Source organism: Cynocephalus volans, chromosome 3, assembly GCF_027409185.1.
Source record: "Cynocephalus volans isolate mCynVol1 chromosome 3, mCynVol1.pri, whole genome shotgun sequence".
Classification (NCBI taxonomy): domain Eukaryota; kingdom Metazoa; phylum Chordata; class Mammalia; order Dermoptera; family Cynocephalidae; genus Cynocephalus; species Cynocephalus volans.
In genome coordinates this window covers 186,941,352-186,956,197 of record NC_084462.1, presented here as the reverse complement: position 1 = coordinate 186,956,197, position 14,846 = coordinate 186,941,352, and the positions used below count along the sequence as shown (strand labels likewise).

General features: G+C 38.9%; 1 gene segment (V, D, J or C); it reads left to right on the top strand.

Moving 5' to 3' along the window:
• The first annotated feature begins 13,064 nt into the window (after positions 1-13,064).
• Positions 13,065-13,694, top strand: LOC134372896 (Ig heavy chain V region 1B43-like). The segment is given in 2 exon segments: positions 13,065-13,110; positions 13,195-13,694. Coding segments are annotated over 2 exon segments (546 nt in total).
• Positions 13,695-14,846: the final 1,152 nt, after the last annotated feature.

Below are 14,846 nucleotides of genomic sequence, written 5' to 3'. Positions count from 1 at the left end.
AAACTGCTCGTAGAAAACATGTGAGAAATGCTCCATGACATTTATCTAGGCCATGATTTTTTTGAATATGACCCCAAAAGCACATACAACAAAAGCAAAAGTGGACAAATAGTATTGCATAAAACTCAAAAGCTTCTGAACTGCAAAGAAAACCTTCTCATTGTAAAGAGACGACCTACAGATTAGGAGAGAAGATTTGAAAACTCATACATCTGATAATGTGCTAATATTAAAAATATACAAGGAACACAAAATATTCAATAACAAAAACCAACCCGATCAAAGAATAGGTAAAATTCTTTTACATACATTTCTTAAAAGAAGATGTACAAATAAATGGCCAAGAGATATGTGAAAAATTTCTCAAAATCACTAACTGTCAGAAAAGTGTCTTTTGAAATCACAATGAACTATTACCTCACATCTGTTAGAATGACTATTATCAAAAAGAAAAATAATGAATTTGGGAGAATGACCTTCATTTCAATTTATGGAATAGATTGAAGAGTATTGGTGTTAATTCCTCTTTGAAGGTTTGGTAGAATTTGGCAGTAAAGCATCTGGTCCTGGGCTTTTCTTTATTGGGAGAATACTGATTTCATCTTCAATTTCTTTGCTTGTTATTGGTCTGTTCAGGTTTTCTGTGTGTTCTTGGTTCAGTCCAGGTAGTTTGCATGTGTCAAGAAATTTATCCATTTCCTCCAGGTTTCCAAATGTGTTGGCTATGACAGCCTCTAATGATTCTTTGTATTTTTGCGGTATTGGTTATAATGTTTCCTTTTTTATTTCTAATTTTTGCTATTTGGATCTTTTCTCTTCTTTTTCTAGTTAGCCTAGTTAATGGCTTGTCTATTTTGTTTTCTCAAAAACCACAACTTTTTGTTTGGTTGATTTTTTGTATTTTGGGGGGCCTTCTATTTAGTTCTGCTTTGATCTTAATTCCTTCTTTCCATCCACTAACTTTGGGTTTGGATTGTTCTTGTTTTTCTAGTTTTTTGAGGTTTTAGCGTAACACTGTTTATTTGTCATCTTTTTATTCTTCTGATGTATGTATTTATTGTGATCAAGTTCCCTCTTTGTACTGCTTTTGTGATGTCCCACATGTTTTGGTATATGTCATTATTTTCATTAGCTTTAAGGGTTATTTTTTTTTTATTTGTTTAATTTTTTCTTGGGCAACACAAAGCAACAAAATGGTGCCCTGTGTGAGGACATTCTCCACGGATCGGAGACTGACCTGCCGAACATTAGAGAGGAATAGGACGTCCGTTCATCCCAGCCAAGGAGTCCCTAATAAGGGAGACGCATCCTGGTAAGGGAGTCACAGGTGGCTTTCGATTTGTGACTGCACGCCTGCAGCAGGTCAAATAGGCTTTTTCAACCCTGGAGATATTTTTTCATTTTCTTTACTTTTACAATATGGATATTCGTTAACGAAAGGGGAGACTGAACATACATTACAACTCCAATGTCTCCTTAAAGCAGCAGGCTGTGAGTAACTGAATGGCAGCCTGTAAAACTGTTAGTGGATATTAAACAACCATGTTCTATCAAGTCGCTCTGAGACCTATCCAAGACCTTAACAAAAATCTAAGACATGTTTATGTCACCAAAAAAGGATAAAACTTAATCTTTGCTAGTGACTGAGAGAACTTTAAATTGGACAAGCTAAAGTAAAGGAAGTTAATATTTCTTTACAGTGTTGGTATTGTTTGAGCATGTTTTTCTTTCTTATCTGCATGATGCTTTCTCCTCTCTTAAAAGCAGTGGTTCTTTTCTTAACTGCATGTGCTACTCTCATTCGCTGAAGACTCATGGATTTTATGAAGAAAAGCAGCCATGGCACCAACCAGACCCCTTTTGGGTCTACTGCTCTTCTCCTAAAAACCTCAGGAGTCAAATGGTTTCATCTCTGATTGGTGGCTCAAGCCTTGAGTTCAGTAACTCATTTGAGAAAAAAACTAGACTAAAATCTACCTGTTTAAATAGATGGTCTCAAATTTTCCGGCATCCACTTGGTTATCTTAGACAGACTTCTAAATTCTCTTCTAGTGTCATCTATGTATTTCTTCACAAAATCCTATGGTAGAATTCCATGCTATCTTCTTAAAGGAAGAAAATCTTCTCTGCATCTTCTTGAAAAGGTTTGTATACTTTGCTTTACAATGTAAACTTGTTATCTTGCTTTCTTTAAGGCAAGGTAAGCTCACCAATAAGTCTTTTTGGAAAAAGAACAACCTAAACCTGACTGTCCTTTTTACCAGTGAGCTTTTTATTACATCTTGAACAAAACCTATAAGATCCTTTTTTTGTCCTTGTTGTTTATGTCTGCATACATGCGTGTGTAAGATGTATATTATGTCTCTATGTTCATGTCTGTTTGTGTAATTGTTTTATGTGCAAAGTACCAAATTGGCTTATAATTAATTACAAGCCAGCCAGGAGCCTCACACGAGGCACCATTTTGTTTCTTTGTATTGCTTCACCCCCACGGATTTGTCACCCCACTTCCCCTGGGTGATGGAGATGCAAAGGATTACTCAAAGCCCATCTCTACTGAGCAGTGAGAGGCCCCGAAGTGGTTAATCTCCCACCAGAACCCTCAAGCGAGAGGTATTCCTTCTTTGGGAAATTAACACTGAATTGGGGTTCTCTTCCTGCATTTATTTTCCAGACCAGGAAGTTACAGGAAGAGAACAAATGTGGGTTATAGTTTAACAATATAGGCTGGTAACTCTCAGTGAAACAAGCCAGGTGACATTCCAGTAGATAATTAAGTGATCCACCAACAAAAGCTTGATCTTAGCAAACATTCCTTCTTAACAGCACTTTCTCAGTATCTTTACACAACAATCAGTAACTCCTCTGTCTTTGAGCCAGCAACCTGCTGTGCCACAATCCTTATCTTGCAACAGAGACTAATAGCCTGAGGGAAATTTCCAGTCTTCCGCAAGGTCAATATTTGAAACTGCAAGGCTTTGGAAAACCAGGCCTTGTGAAGTACATATGCTTTTTAGTATATTCCACATCTCCCCCGCTTTATTTATTTAAAAGGAAAAGCAAAAGCTATAGATCAGGTTGGCATAGATAAGACAAAAAGCATTTTGTTAAAGCAAAGTTAGTATCATTTAGAATGGCAAGTCCTTTTAATTTGCTTCAGGTGAGGACTGGTGATGTCATCGTCTCAGGGTGGCTGCAGCTGCTCACTCCAGGTTCTGTGAATTGGGTGTAATTAGCAATTGTTGAAAATCTGGGAAAGGGATTCTGTTCCATGTATTAGTTGATTCTGAGTTCAGGGAGTTTGTTAATGTTAAAACTGTCCAGGACATTACTGTTTCCAAAGCATCTAGTCTTTTGTAAAATTTTTGATCAATTACAAGGCTTTTGCTTAAGAACAGGATGTCTCATTCAAGTTACAAACACTCTCTTTAAGGCCAGGAAAATTTAGAGAACTGCTTTTATAGAGAAGACATTATTTCCCCCTTTATGATCAAGGCATTCCTCATAAAAGCATTGATGATCAATATCTAGATTGAAAAGGTTTTACTTTTCTTTGCATAAATCTCTCGGTGTTGGGAAAGCTCTTTCCCAGATGGTGATTGAAAGAAGCATCTCAGCTCACTTTCTTTCAGTGATCTGTCCCACGAGGGAAAGATAAACAGCAGGATGAAGCAACACCAGCCCAAATTTATGGCAACATAAAAAAGAGGTCAGCAACATGGAAATGAGACATGCTACCTTATATCCAAAGTTTTAAATTATATTCTGTTATAGAGAGAGAGTTAATTTTCATTGAACTTATAAAAATAGCCACCTTGCCATAATAATCATAAGGATACTTAAAGTTATTAAATTTGGGGGGGGGGATCAAATAGGGAGAAAACAAATTATTTTATCTCTGTTTTAAATGACATTTTACCAAACTATTGTTAATTATAGATAGCTTAAGAGAGAGAGAGAGAGTTTTCTTACATTTGGAAAAACATTAGGAGAACCAGCAGTGTTTTAAAATAAGGAAATTGTAAAAACCCATAATTCTTTTAAATTAATTTACCAATTAACTTTTGTTGTTTTGACTTTAGTGAACAATTTCACAAACCCATCAGTTTCTTCATTAGAATTTTGGAACTTTAGTTTAAAGCTATGAATTCAAAGTTTGTCAGAAACTGTATCAGAGTTTTTCATGAAATATTTGAAGACATAACATTTTAAAATTATAATTAAACCAAGATTATGACTGGTAGCATTTATATCAAGACACAGATATCTAAGAACTGTACAAGATTTTGGAACACATATCCATAACACCTTCAGTACTGACAATGCTTTCCCAAATAGCCTAACTTATTTAATAGCCAATTAGTTCTGATATACCTTTCATATATCCTTTGAGAAACTCCAGGGCCCTTGGAATTCCTCAAAGTTATTTTATAGTTTCAGAATTTAGTGTTGGAAAGCTGTATTAAATAACAAAAGGCTTAAAACATTTAGTTGAATAAGATCACAAATTACTACAAAAAATAAAACCAAAGTGACAAAGGGTTTTAAAGGCAGAGAGCACAAGAACTTATCATGAAATAAGTTTTTAAACCAGTTATCTAAGAGACAAAGAAAAACTTTTACAATTTTGTATTAAGAGCAGTCAAGTGTTTTGTTTTGTTTTGTTTTGTTTTTTTTAGAAAATCTGACCAAGGACACTAGTTGTTGTTGAGTCATAGGATGTGAGGCCATGGGAACACACGCATGGGCTAAAGTTGTCATCCATCATTTAGATTTTTCCAGAAGCAAAAAGACTAATAGAACAATGGAAGGGCCAATTCAAGTCTCTGAAAATAAAACCAAATTGATGTGACCGAGAATGTTTTATGACATCATCTCCAGAAGAAACTATGAGATCTAAATTAATTCCATCAAAGGCATTTCAGTGTAATCTAGTTCCCAACATATGGTCCAAATCAGTGGGCAGTACAGGAGCCTTGGGCCCAATAGCTACAACACAGGGGTCTGGGAATAAGGGTGTAGAAGCAGGATTAATTCCTTTCACCACATTTGTGTTGACTAAATGCAACATTTTATTTATAACTTCACAATCCTTCCACTAGGGCAGAGAAGTGGTTCCACTTAATCCGAGTCTATGTTTGTTGTCTTCTTATGGGGATACTTATGACTGTGGCTCAGCTGATAAAGAGAGTTTTTCTACCAGGGATGGTAACTGCCCCATGTCTTTCAGGCTAAGATGGCACCTATGCACCGAGACAAAGAGGAGTCAGTCTGGCCTTTGTGGCAGAGTGGACTGAGTGGACCTGTGTGGAACCAACTAAGAAAAGAGAAATGTAAGGACACACTGGACTGGATTTTTGTTGTTCCTTTTCATGTCCCCCAGGCCAAGACATATTTTAGCAGAACTTGTGTTGGATATTTCTGTATGGACATGATCCACCTTTACCTGAAACAGCTCTCAGGTGATGCGCAACTTCCTTCACTGTAGTGGGAACTTTGAGTCCCACAGGTAGATACCTCCCTGATGTGTAGATAAGTTAAACCTCTCAGGGGTATGCACCAGCAGGGGAGGTTGAAACAGGAAGATAATGCCCCACTCTTAGTGCCCCAGGTCAACATGTGGCTTCTCAAGAAGTTCCAAGGGAAGGATCTCTATTTCCTACTGGTAGTGACCTCCATAACATCAAGCCCATTCATTCAACTTGATTTGCTATTTTAAAGCATAGAAATTTATTTTAGTGCATTTTAAACTTGAGTTCCCAGACTATATTTCTCCAGTGATTTAAGGATCTAACGCTGAACATGATTTAATTGAGAACTTTTGAGCACTGATCAGCATAAATGGAAAATAATATTTTTATCCCCTGTTTTTCTAGTTTAATATTTATAATTTTATTATTCTAGGCCTTGAATTTTTTCTTTGACATTTTTTCTTAAAAATAAATTTACTATATTATTATTTTATTATTTGTATAGAAACTTAAAAAAATATATCTGAGGGTTATGGCACTGAATATCCATCTCTGTGTACCATAAATGATGCCCAGATCAGAATAAATAATGTATTCAACATTATGAGTGTAATATATTTTGGGGCCCTTTACCACTTCTTTGTCAACCCCTCCCCCTCCCCATTTCACACTCTGGTGGCCTAAGTATGATCTCTCCTTTTGAAAGTTCAACAAATTATTGTGATCATTTTGTCTTTCTTTCTTTTTCTACTTTTTTTTAGCTCCCACTTATGAGTGAAGACATGTGGCATTTTACTTTCTGTGCTCAGCTTATCTCACTTAACATAATTTTCCCCAAGTTCATCCATGTTGCTGCAAATGGCAGAGTTTTGTTATTTATTTATTGGCAAAGTAATATTATGTTGTGTACATATAGCAAATTTTACTTATCCAGACACCCACCAATGGGCATGTAAGTTGGGTCCTAATCTTGGCTACTGTAAATAGAGCTGCGTTAATCATGGGAGTGCAAGTTTCCCTTCAACATGACGATTTCCATTCCTATGATATATACCCGGCAGTGGGATTCCTGGATCATATGGTAGATCCTTCTATAATTGTTTGAGGAGCTTCCATGATGTTTTCCGTAATAGCTGCCCTGACTTACAGTCCCATCAACAGTGTAGGAGGGTTTCACTTTCTCAGAATCCTGCCCAGCATCTCTTACTCTGTCTTCTGGATAATGGCCAGTCTATCTGAATCAGATGATATATAAATGTGGTTTGATTTGTATTTCCCTAATATTTAGTGATGTTGACAATTATTTAATGTGTCTGTTGGCCAGTTGTGTATCTTCTTTTGAGAAAGGTCTATTAGGCACCTTTGCCGATTTTTAAATCTGTTTCATTTTATTTTTTCCTATGGTGATGTTTTCTGAGTTCCTTGTATATTTGGGATAATAATCCCATACTGGATGCACAGTTTACCAACATTTACTCCCACTCCATAGGTTGTATTTTTGTTTGGTTAATTTTTTCATTGGCTGTGTAGAAGGTGTTTAGTTTGATATAATCCCATTGGTTTATTTATTTTTTCTTTTGTTGCCTGTGCTTTTGGGTTCATTTTTATAAAGTTTTTTATCAGTCCTACTTACTGAAGTGTTTTGCCTGTGTATTATTTTAGGAGTTGTAAGGTATCAAGATTTACATTTAACTCTTTAATCCATTTTGAGTTGATTTTCAAATACGGTGGAAGATACAGGTTTAGTTTTATTTTTTTAATAGATGGTTTTCAAGGTTCTCCAGCACCATATATGGAAGAGGGGTGCTGGAGAACAGTCTTTTCTCCGATGTGTGCTCTTGGTGCCTTTGTCAAAGACCAGTTGGTTGTAAGTATGAGGATTGTTTTCTGGGTTCTCTGTTCTGGTCCATTGGTTTTAGTGTCTGTTTTTATGCCAGTACCATGCTGTTTCTCTTACTAAAGATTTGTAGTGGGATTTAAAGTCAGGTAGTGTAACATCTCCAGCTTGATCATTATTATTTTCTTTCTCTGCATTGCTTTGGCTTTTATTAGTTGATGTGACTGTTAGGATAGATTTTACTATTTCCGTGAAGAATGTCACAAACCCTTTGTTTGCAAAGTACCTATTTGTCATGTACAATTCCAAAAGCATAATTTCTGTGTGTATCTGTGTGTGTGTGCTCTTGTGTTTAGAATTTTGACAAGCTCACTTGATGTAAATGCTGTCATAGTACAGGTTAGAAACACGAAATAAAGCATCATTTTATCAACTGAAAGAGCTGTGACATTTTTCAATGCATTACTTCAAGACACTGAAAAAATAAGAAGACAAAAAATAAAACATATTAAAATCCTCTGGTGAATGGAAGCTGAGTAAAATCCACCAGGAAATGTCCAAAGTGTCTTTGAGGCTTGTTTCATGACCATGTCCCACCTTTAGAGAATCCCCAGGATTGTCCTGTTGACTGGTTACACATGGTGAAAAAGAACCTAGCAGTTTCTCACGAATGCTGATTTAAGATAGGAACCAATTCATCTATATCGTGTAGAGCTGATTAATATAAATATCTAACTAATATTAATTTGAAATCATCTGCAGCCATCAAGCAGCTATATTTATTTATTTTTAATTTTTAATATTAGCAGAAACATTATTACAAATCACAATTATTCTTCATGCCCTTGACCTGCCTTGTCGTTCCCTCCACCCTCCCTCCCTTCCCCCGTCTGTAGTGTCCTTAGGTTTGTTCCTTCCTTCTGAATGCTCAACGTATTGTTGTGGTCTTTCTTTCTTTCTTTCTTTCTTTCTTTCTTTCTTTCTTTCTTTCTTTCTTTCTTTCTTTCTTTCTTTCTTTCCTTCCTTCCTTCCTTCCTTCCTTCCTTCCTTCCTTCCTTCCTTCCTTCCTTCCTTCCTTCCTTCCTTCCTTCCTTCCTTCCTTCCTTCCTTCCTTCCTTCCTTCCTTCCTTCCTTCCTTCCTTCCTTCCTTCTTTCAGCATGCAGTTATGAATGAGAATATGCAGCATTTCTCTTTCCTTGTCTGCCTTTTTTCACTTAATATAATTTTCTCCAGTCTCGTCCCTGTTGCTTCAAATGGCAGAATTTCTTTCTTTTTTATGGCAGAGTTGTGTTCCATTATTTATATATACCACATTTTCCTTATCCAGTAGTGTGTTGATGGACATTTAGGTTGGCTCCATATTTTGACTATTATAAGTAAAGCTGTGATGAACATGGAAGTGCAGGTGTCCCTTTGACATAAAGATTTCCATTCCTTTGGATATAAATCCAGTAGTAGGACTGCTGGATCTTATGATACTTCTGTCTGTGGTTGGTTGAGAAACATCCATAATGGCTTTACTAATTTACAGTCCTACCAACACCATAGAAGTTTTCTGATTTCTCCACATACTCACCAGCCTTTGTTATTCACCGTCCTTTCAATAATGGCCAGTCTATCTGGGTTGAGATGATATGTCAATGTGGTTTTGATTTGCATTTTCCTGATGATTATTGATGCTGAACTTTTTATTATTTATATGTTAGCCATTTGCATATCTTCCTTTGAAAAATGTCTACTCATGTCCATCGCATATATTTTAATTGGATTGTTTGGTTTTTTTCTGTTTAGGTGTTTGAGAAACTTATGTATTCTGTATATTAATCCATTGTCAGATGTCTAAGCAAAGACTTTGTGAATAAGACCTAAAAGCACAAGCAACAAAAGAAAAAATATACAAATGGGATTATATCAAAATTAAAATTTTCTGCACATCATAGGAGACAATCAACACAGCAGAAATACAAACTACAGAATGCAAGCAGTTTTCTTGAAAGCACAGATTATCTGTGAGGACACAACAGCTGCTGACCCCAGGACACCTCTCACAACTCACACACCTTATGTCAGAGGACATGCAGACAGCGCAACCATCTGCAGAGCACTGAGGTGGACAAGCCCATGGGAAGCTAGGGTCAGACAACAGTCAGGGAATGGGCTGAGCAGTGTGGTCCTAATCATCAACCCTGGTGATTGCAATGATCAGAGGCCAAAATACAGCCAAACATCAGAGCCCCAAAATTTGGGAACAGACCTGAAGCAGGATGGAGATAGACATGTTCCTGTGAAAACACTTTTAGGGGAAATTTACTAAATCCCATTAGCAAATGAGCTGAGTTTTCTAATTTGGAACCTGGACACAGGACAGCAGAGTGTGTTTCTATATTTCAACTGAGCATGATTGTTAATGGAAACCTTTTTAAATGATTACATGTGGCTTTCCTTTACATACAGTGACAGTCTCAAAATTATCACACAGATCAGATGTGAACTTCAAAGGGTTGACAACGTATTATGCAAATAGCAAATCAACCAGTGTCACACTCACTTTTGCATTTAAAGGGGAAATTTAAAGTGATTCAGAGTATTTTAGTTAACATTTACTAATTTCCTTTAGACCCTGTTACATTTGAAGTTGAACTGCATTATCCTGTGTTAGAAAGTCTGATAGGAAGACCTTGAACAAAGTATGACATGGTGACTGGTTTGTTACCAAGTATCAAACATGTCCCGTGTATAGTGTTATATTCAGGCATAATTGAACTTCAATAAAGCCTTTGTCATAACATCTAATTTTTAATATTAGCATTGCTCTGGCAGGTATTTTTCTTGTTGATTTCTGGTCCTGCATTCCCAACCATCTTGTATTCACATACTTACACCATTGCACAGCAAATATTCCTAAGGCATGCATTTTTTTTGGTAATGAAAGCCCCTATTGTGCATTTTCTTTCACCTTTCAGTCCATTTAAATTAATCCAATTACAGGCACATTTTGAGAAGGTGTGGTGTGTTCCTGGTTTATCTCTAAGGTTATTCCAGATTCATACTCCCCCTTTCTTCTCTGCCTGATAGGTCTGTTCTTAAATCTTTTCTCCTTTTTCATCTGGATATTTCTCTTTATCTCTCTATTTCTTCCATATTGAGGATTTCATATATATGTAGATTATCTGCTAAGTTCATCTCTCTGCTTCTTTCCAATGATAGAAATGTTTGGTGATTTATTATTATTATCATTTAAAAATTTCTTTTGTTAAGATATTCACTAAAAACACCATTAATATTAATTAGTATTAATGACATCATAATTGTTTTTTATATTTTTTAATTTATTTAAATGACATTTAAAATTTTCTCAGCTAGTACTTTTCCCAGTTTCCTGACATTACATTTAAGACCACTTTTTCATGAACATATTTTCTCTTTTCAGTGGTGTGAGGCTCTTACTTAATGAATTTTCAATACTATAATTATCTTAAAATATTTTTTTACAGTATGTCTATCCATAAAACACAACACTCATTCCAAGTTAGAAACCAGCATGTGCATGAGGCCTGCAGGACAATTATGATACAAAGAAATAGGCTGTGATGCACTGACTCTCAAACACACAGGGCCATCCTGTCACTTTGCACTATGGGAGATTCTTCCTACACACTGTGACTTATTCCAGAACAGGACTGTGAAGTTTCACATTTTTTTTTCTATTATAATGAGTTGTTCACCATCAATCAAATGGAGAGTACAAGGTAGATTTTCAAAAAAGACCAATGCTATGTGTGTGTGTGTGTAGAGAGAGAGATAGAGAGAGAGACAGAGACAGAGAGACAGAGGTGACACAGGCTCAGTGTGTCAGGCTCCAATCCACACACACACTAATTGTTCTTTATCCTGAAATAGCAGATAACACACACTTTTTATCTTTTGATGTAAGTCAGGGCCATATGAATAATTATGCAAAAGGAAGTGTACACAGTTATAACATACAGCCTCACAGCCTGGCTAATTAACGTACTGTTCTACAGGAGGAAAGTTCCAGTTATGCAGGATGAACAAGGTCTAGAGATCTGCTCTACAACACTGCATTCGTGGTTCACATCCTGTGTCATGCACTTGAATTGTGTTACTAGGGAGACCTCATGTTTAGTGTCTTCACAGCAGCTAAAAAACATTCCACCTGAAATTCACCATTTCCTCACCTTCTGATTTCTGTAAACGTCTGTCCACAAGCTGTAGATCTGGGCTCTTACACCAGTGGAGTCTGGGTTCCTGAGTGACGTTATGAATCAGTCACCTCTTCTCACTGCAACTTCCCTCCTGAGCACGTTAGAACAGAAACGAGCAAGATGCAGGTCTTTGTCCTTGTCCCTTACTCCACTGAGAGGCTGCGCTTCTTCTCCATGAGGCGGAGCTTCCTGACAAGTTCTCCTGGACACATAGAGCTGGGCGACAAGGACTCTGGAGAGTCAGCTGAAGGTTTGAAAGAAAAATGAAACATAGATGCACATACACAGAGTTATTTGAACTCTCCACTCTGATAATTCTAGAATCTGTGTCATATCTTATTCTGGTTCTAATACTTGCGTTATCATTTCAGAGTGTTAGTTTTGCATCACGTTTTCCCAGGTCTTTTAACATTTTGATAAAACTCCAACACAATGTATGAGTCAACAGGACCTGAAGTCTCATCCCCAAATGGCCCATCAGCAGCTCCTGTCTTGTCATTCATTCAGGACTATTGAAGGTCTGTCCCTCCTTGACATGGAGCTGTCCTTGGGACTGAACTGGAGCTCACAGGGGCAGACAAATCACAGCATCCAGCCCGGCCCCTGGCCTCCCTCTCTGTGGTGGGCAGTCATCCAGAGAGTGATGCCACAGACATGGACTGGCTCTCATGCCCACAGACAGGGGGACATCAAGGGAAAGTGTGCTTCTGAAAGTTTAGTAATAGGGATGTTATTACTGCTTTCATGTTAACCATTGTAATCGATTTTATTTTTTGATATCTGATGAGAATGGGTGGATTAAATGAAGGATTCACATCCATAAAATATTGGTGAGAAATGAATATAAGTTGAAAATTCCTACACTTTAGATGGACAGGAATGAGCATGGAATGGAGGCATTTGAGATTTTGCTCTTTCTCAGACATTGAGGGTCAGTTTCCTCAGTAATCTCCTGGGCACCACCTTCTGCACAGTCTCTGTGGGTTCTGATGTGCTGTGTCTTGTATGGCAGGATGGAAAACACAAGGCAGGCCTGGAACTCATGGAACAACAACAATACAACAAGTAACAAGCTCTCAGGTGTGATGAGAACCACAGCCCAGGAGAGGGTCCAGGGAAAGAAACAAAGGGTTGTGCTGGGATCAGAACTGCAGAAGCAAGACCCAGAGCCTGAGTTTATGTGGGAGAGTTGGGCTGGGTCCCAGTCAGCACAGAACACAGGGGTTGAAGGAAGGCAGATCTGGGCTCAGAAGCTGGGGCCACATTATGCCATGTAGCTCACCAAGTTCCCTCCCATACCATAAATACATGTCAAATAATTGCAAGAAAAAAAAACTTATGGACATTTCAAAAAATACTATGGTTCCCACCTCAGTTCCTCAGCACTTATAAGGACAGAGCTGCCCCACATGCAAATTTTCCTTCATGCTCCAGGGTAAATGTAGACTCATGGGTGGTGGAAGCTCACAGGTCTCTCCTCAAACAGGGCTCAGGTCTCTGGGGAAAGCAGAGTTGAGATCAAATTGAAGATGAAACTGTGGGGTCTTCTCCTTTGCCTTGTGACAGCTCCCAGCGGTGAGTGACTCAGATGTCACACATGGGTTATGGTATATTTGTGAGTGAATGTGGCTGACAGGATCTGATTCTCCTTGTCCCCAGGTGTCTTTTCTGAGGTGCAGCTGCAGGAGTTGGGCCCAGGACTGGTGAAGCCCTCGCAGACCCTCTCCCTCACCTGCACCGTCTCTGGTTACTCCATCACAACCAGTAATTCCTACTGGAGCTGGATCTGCCAGCTCTCAGGGAAGGGCATTGAGTGGATGGGATACATTGGTTATAGTGGTGGTACAGCTTATAACCCGTCCGTCAAGAGCCGCACCTCCATCACCAGAGACACGTCCAAGAACCAGTTCTTCCTGCAGCTGAGCTCTGTGACCACCGAGGACACAGGCGTGTATTACTGTGCGAGAGACACAGTGACAGGAAGTCAGCGTGAGCCCAGACACAAACCTCCCTGCAGGATACAGGAGGGGTCTGGGCTGCAGGGGGCACTCAAGGCCCACCCAGCTCCTGTGCCCCATGGAGCAGGTGCAGAGAGGGCATGGGGGTTCCTCTTGGGATCTGAGGTTTCCTCTGCTCTGCTGACTCCCAGATGCCCCTGAGGATCATGTCCTTTATTCTTTGTGACTCTAATTTCTCACATTCTCACTACAGGCAACACAGAGTGAAGGAACTTTCCTCATGTGCAGATGAGAAGGTTCTTTTCACTGAGGGCTTTTCCTCCTTGAGTTTTTCTTGACCTGTCTTCTTCCTGACACACAAATCATTATGATCTATTATAATTTTCCCCAAACATTACATCTGTCCAGGAGCACCCTGTCCCTAAATCAGCATTTTTCCCTAAATAAAGTGCAGCTACACCCACGTGGTTACTATCATCCTACAGGACCCCTGCCCACGGCGTCTCTATCCTCAATGGGGCAGTTTAGCCTCTGGATCCTCATCCACACCATGGACATTGATGTTGAGGATTTGTCCCACTCTCTGTCCATTCCTCAGTGTCCTGGATGGAGAAGCAGATGCCTGAGGGCCACACACAGCTCTTCTATGTCCATGTGGAGGATTCATGGTGACAAGCACAAAGCTAAAAACCAACAGAGTCCCGCTGGGCTGAATTTTGGGCTGGGTCTCTCAAAGACAAGACAGGATAAGATGACAAGATGAGCAACAGACCCAATAAAATGTCCCCTGATGTCTTTGTTTTTGTCTCCTTTGTGGACTACATTTTCATGGACACTTCTTAAATCGTGTCTAAGGTGCATGTTATGTTTTAGTTTTTCTCTGTCATGATACAGAAGCCCTGTGGATGTGGGTAAACTGTGGGACTGGGGAAGCAGTGCACAGTCCTAGGATGAGTTCTGTCCTGTAGTGAGCCGTGTCCTGGGTGTGACATTCCCAAGTGCTTCTCCCTTTACCCTCCTTTAGGGGACACTGCAAGTCTCTTGTGGGAGGGGGAGGGGATTCATTTTTTCTCTTCTCTCAGGTCAATGATGCTCTGATGAATCTGCAATCCATTAGGATGAGCTAAACTCGCTTCTCCTGAGGTCAAGGCTTCTTATAGAGAAGGTCATGCTCTGGGGTACTTCAGAACGGCTCCTTCCTCCCTTTCTCTGCTCTGAACATCAGGATTCTCCTCTGATATTTTCTACGAGAACACGGTTGGGCCCCTGAGGTAGAGTTTAAAGTTTGGGGATCCCTGAGACCATTGCACTGGGCTGCACCCAACTCTCAGACTTCCCAGCTCTGAGTCTTCA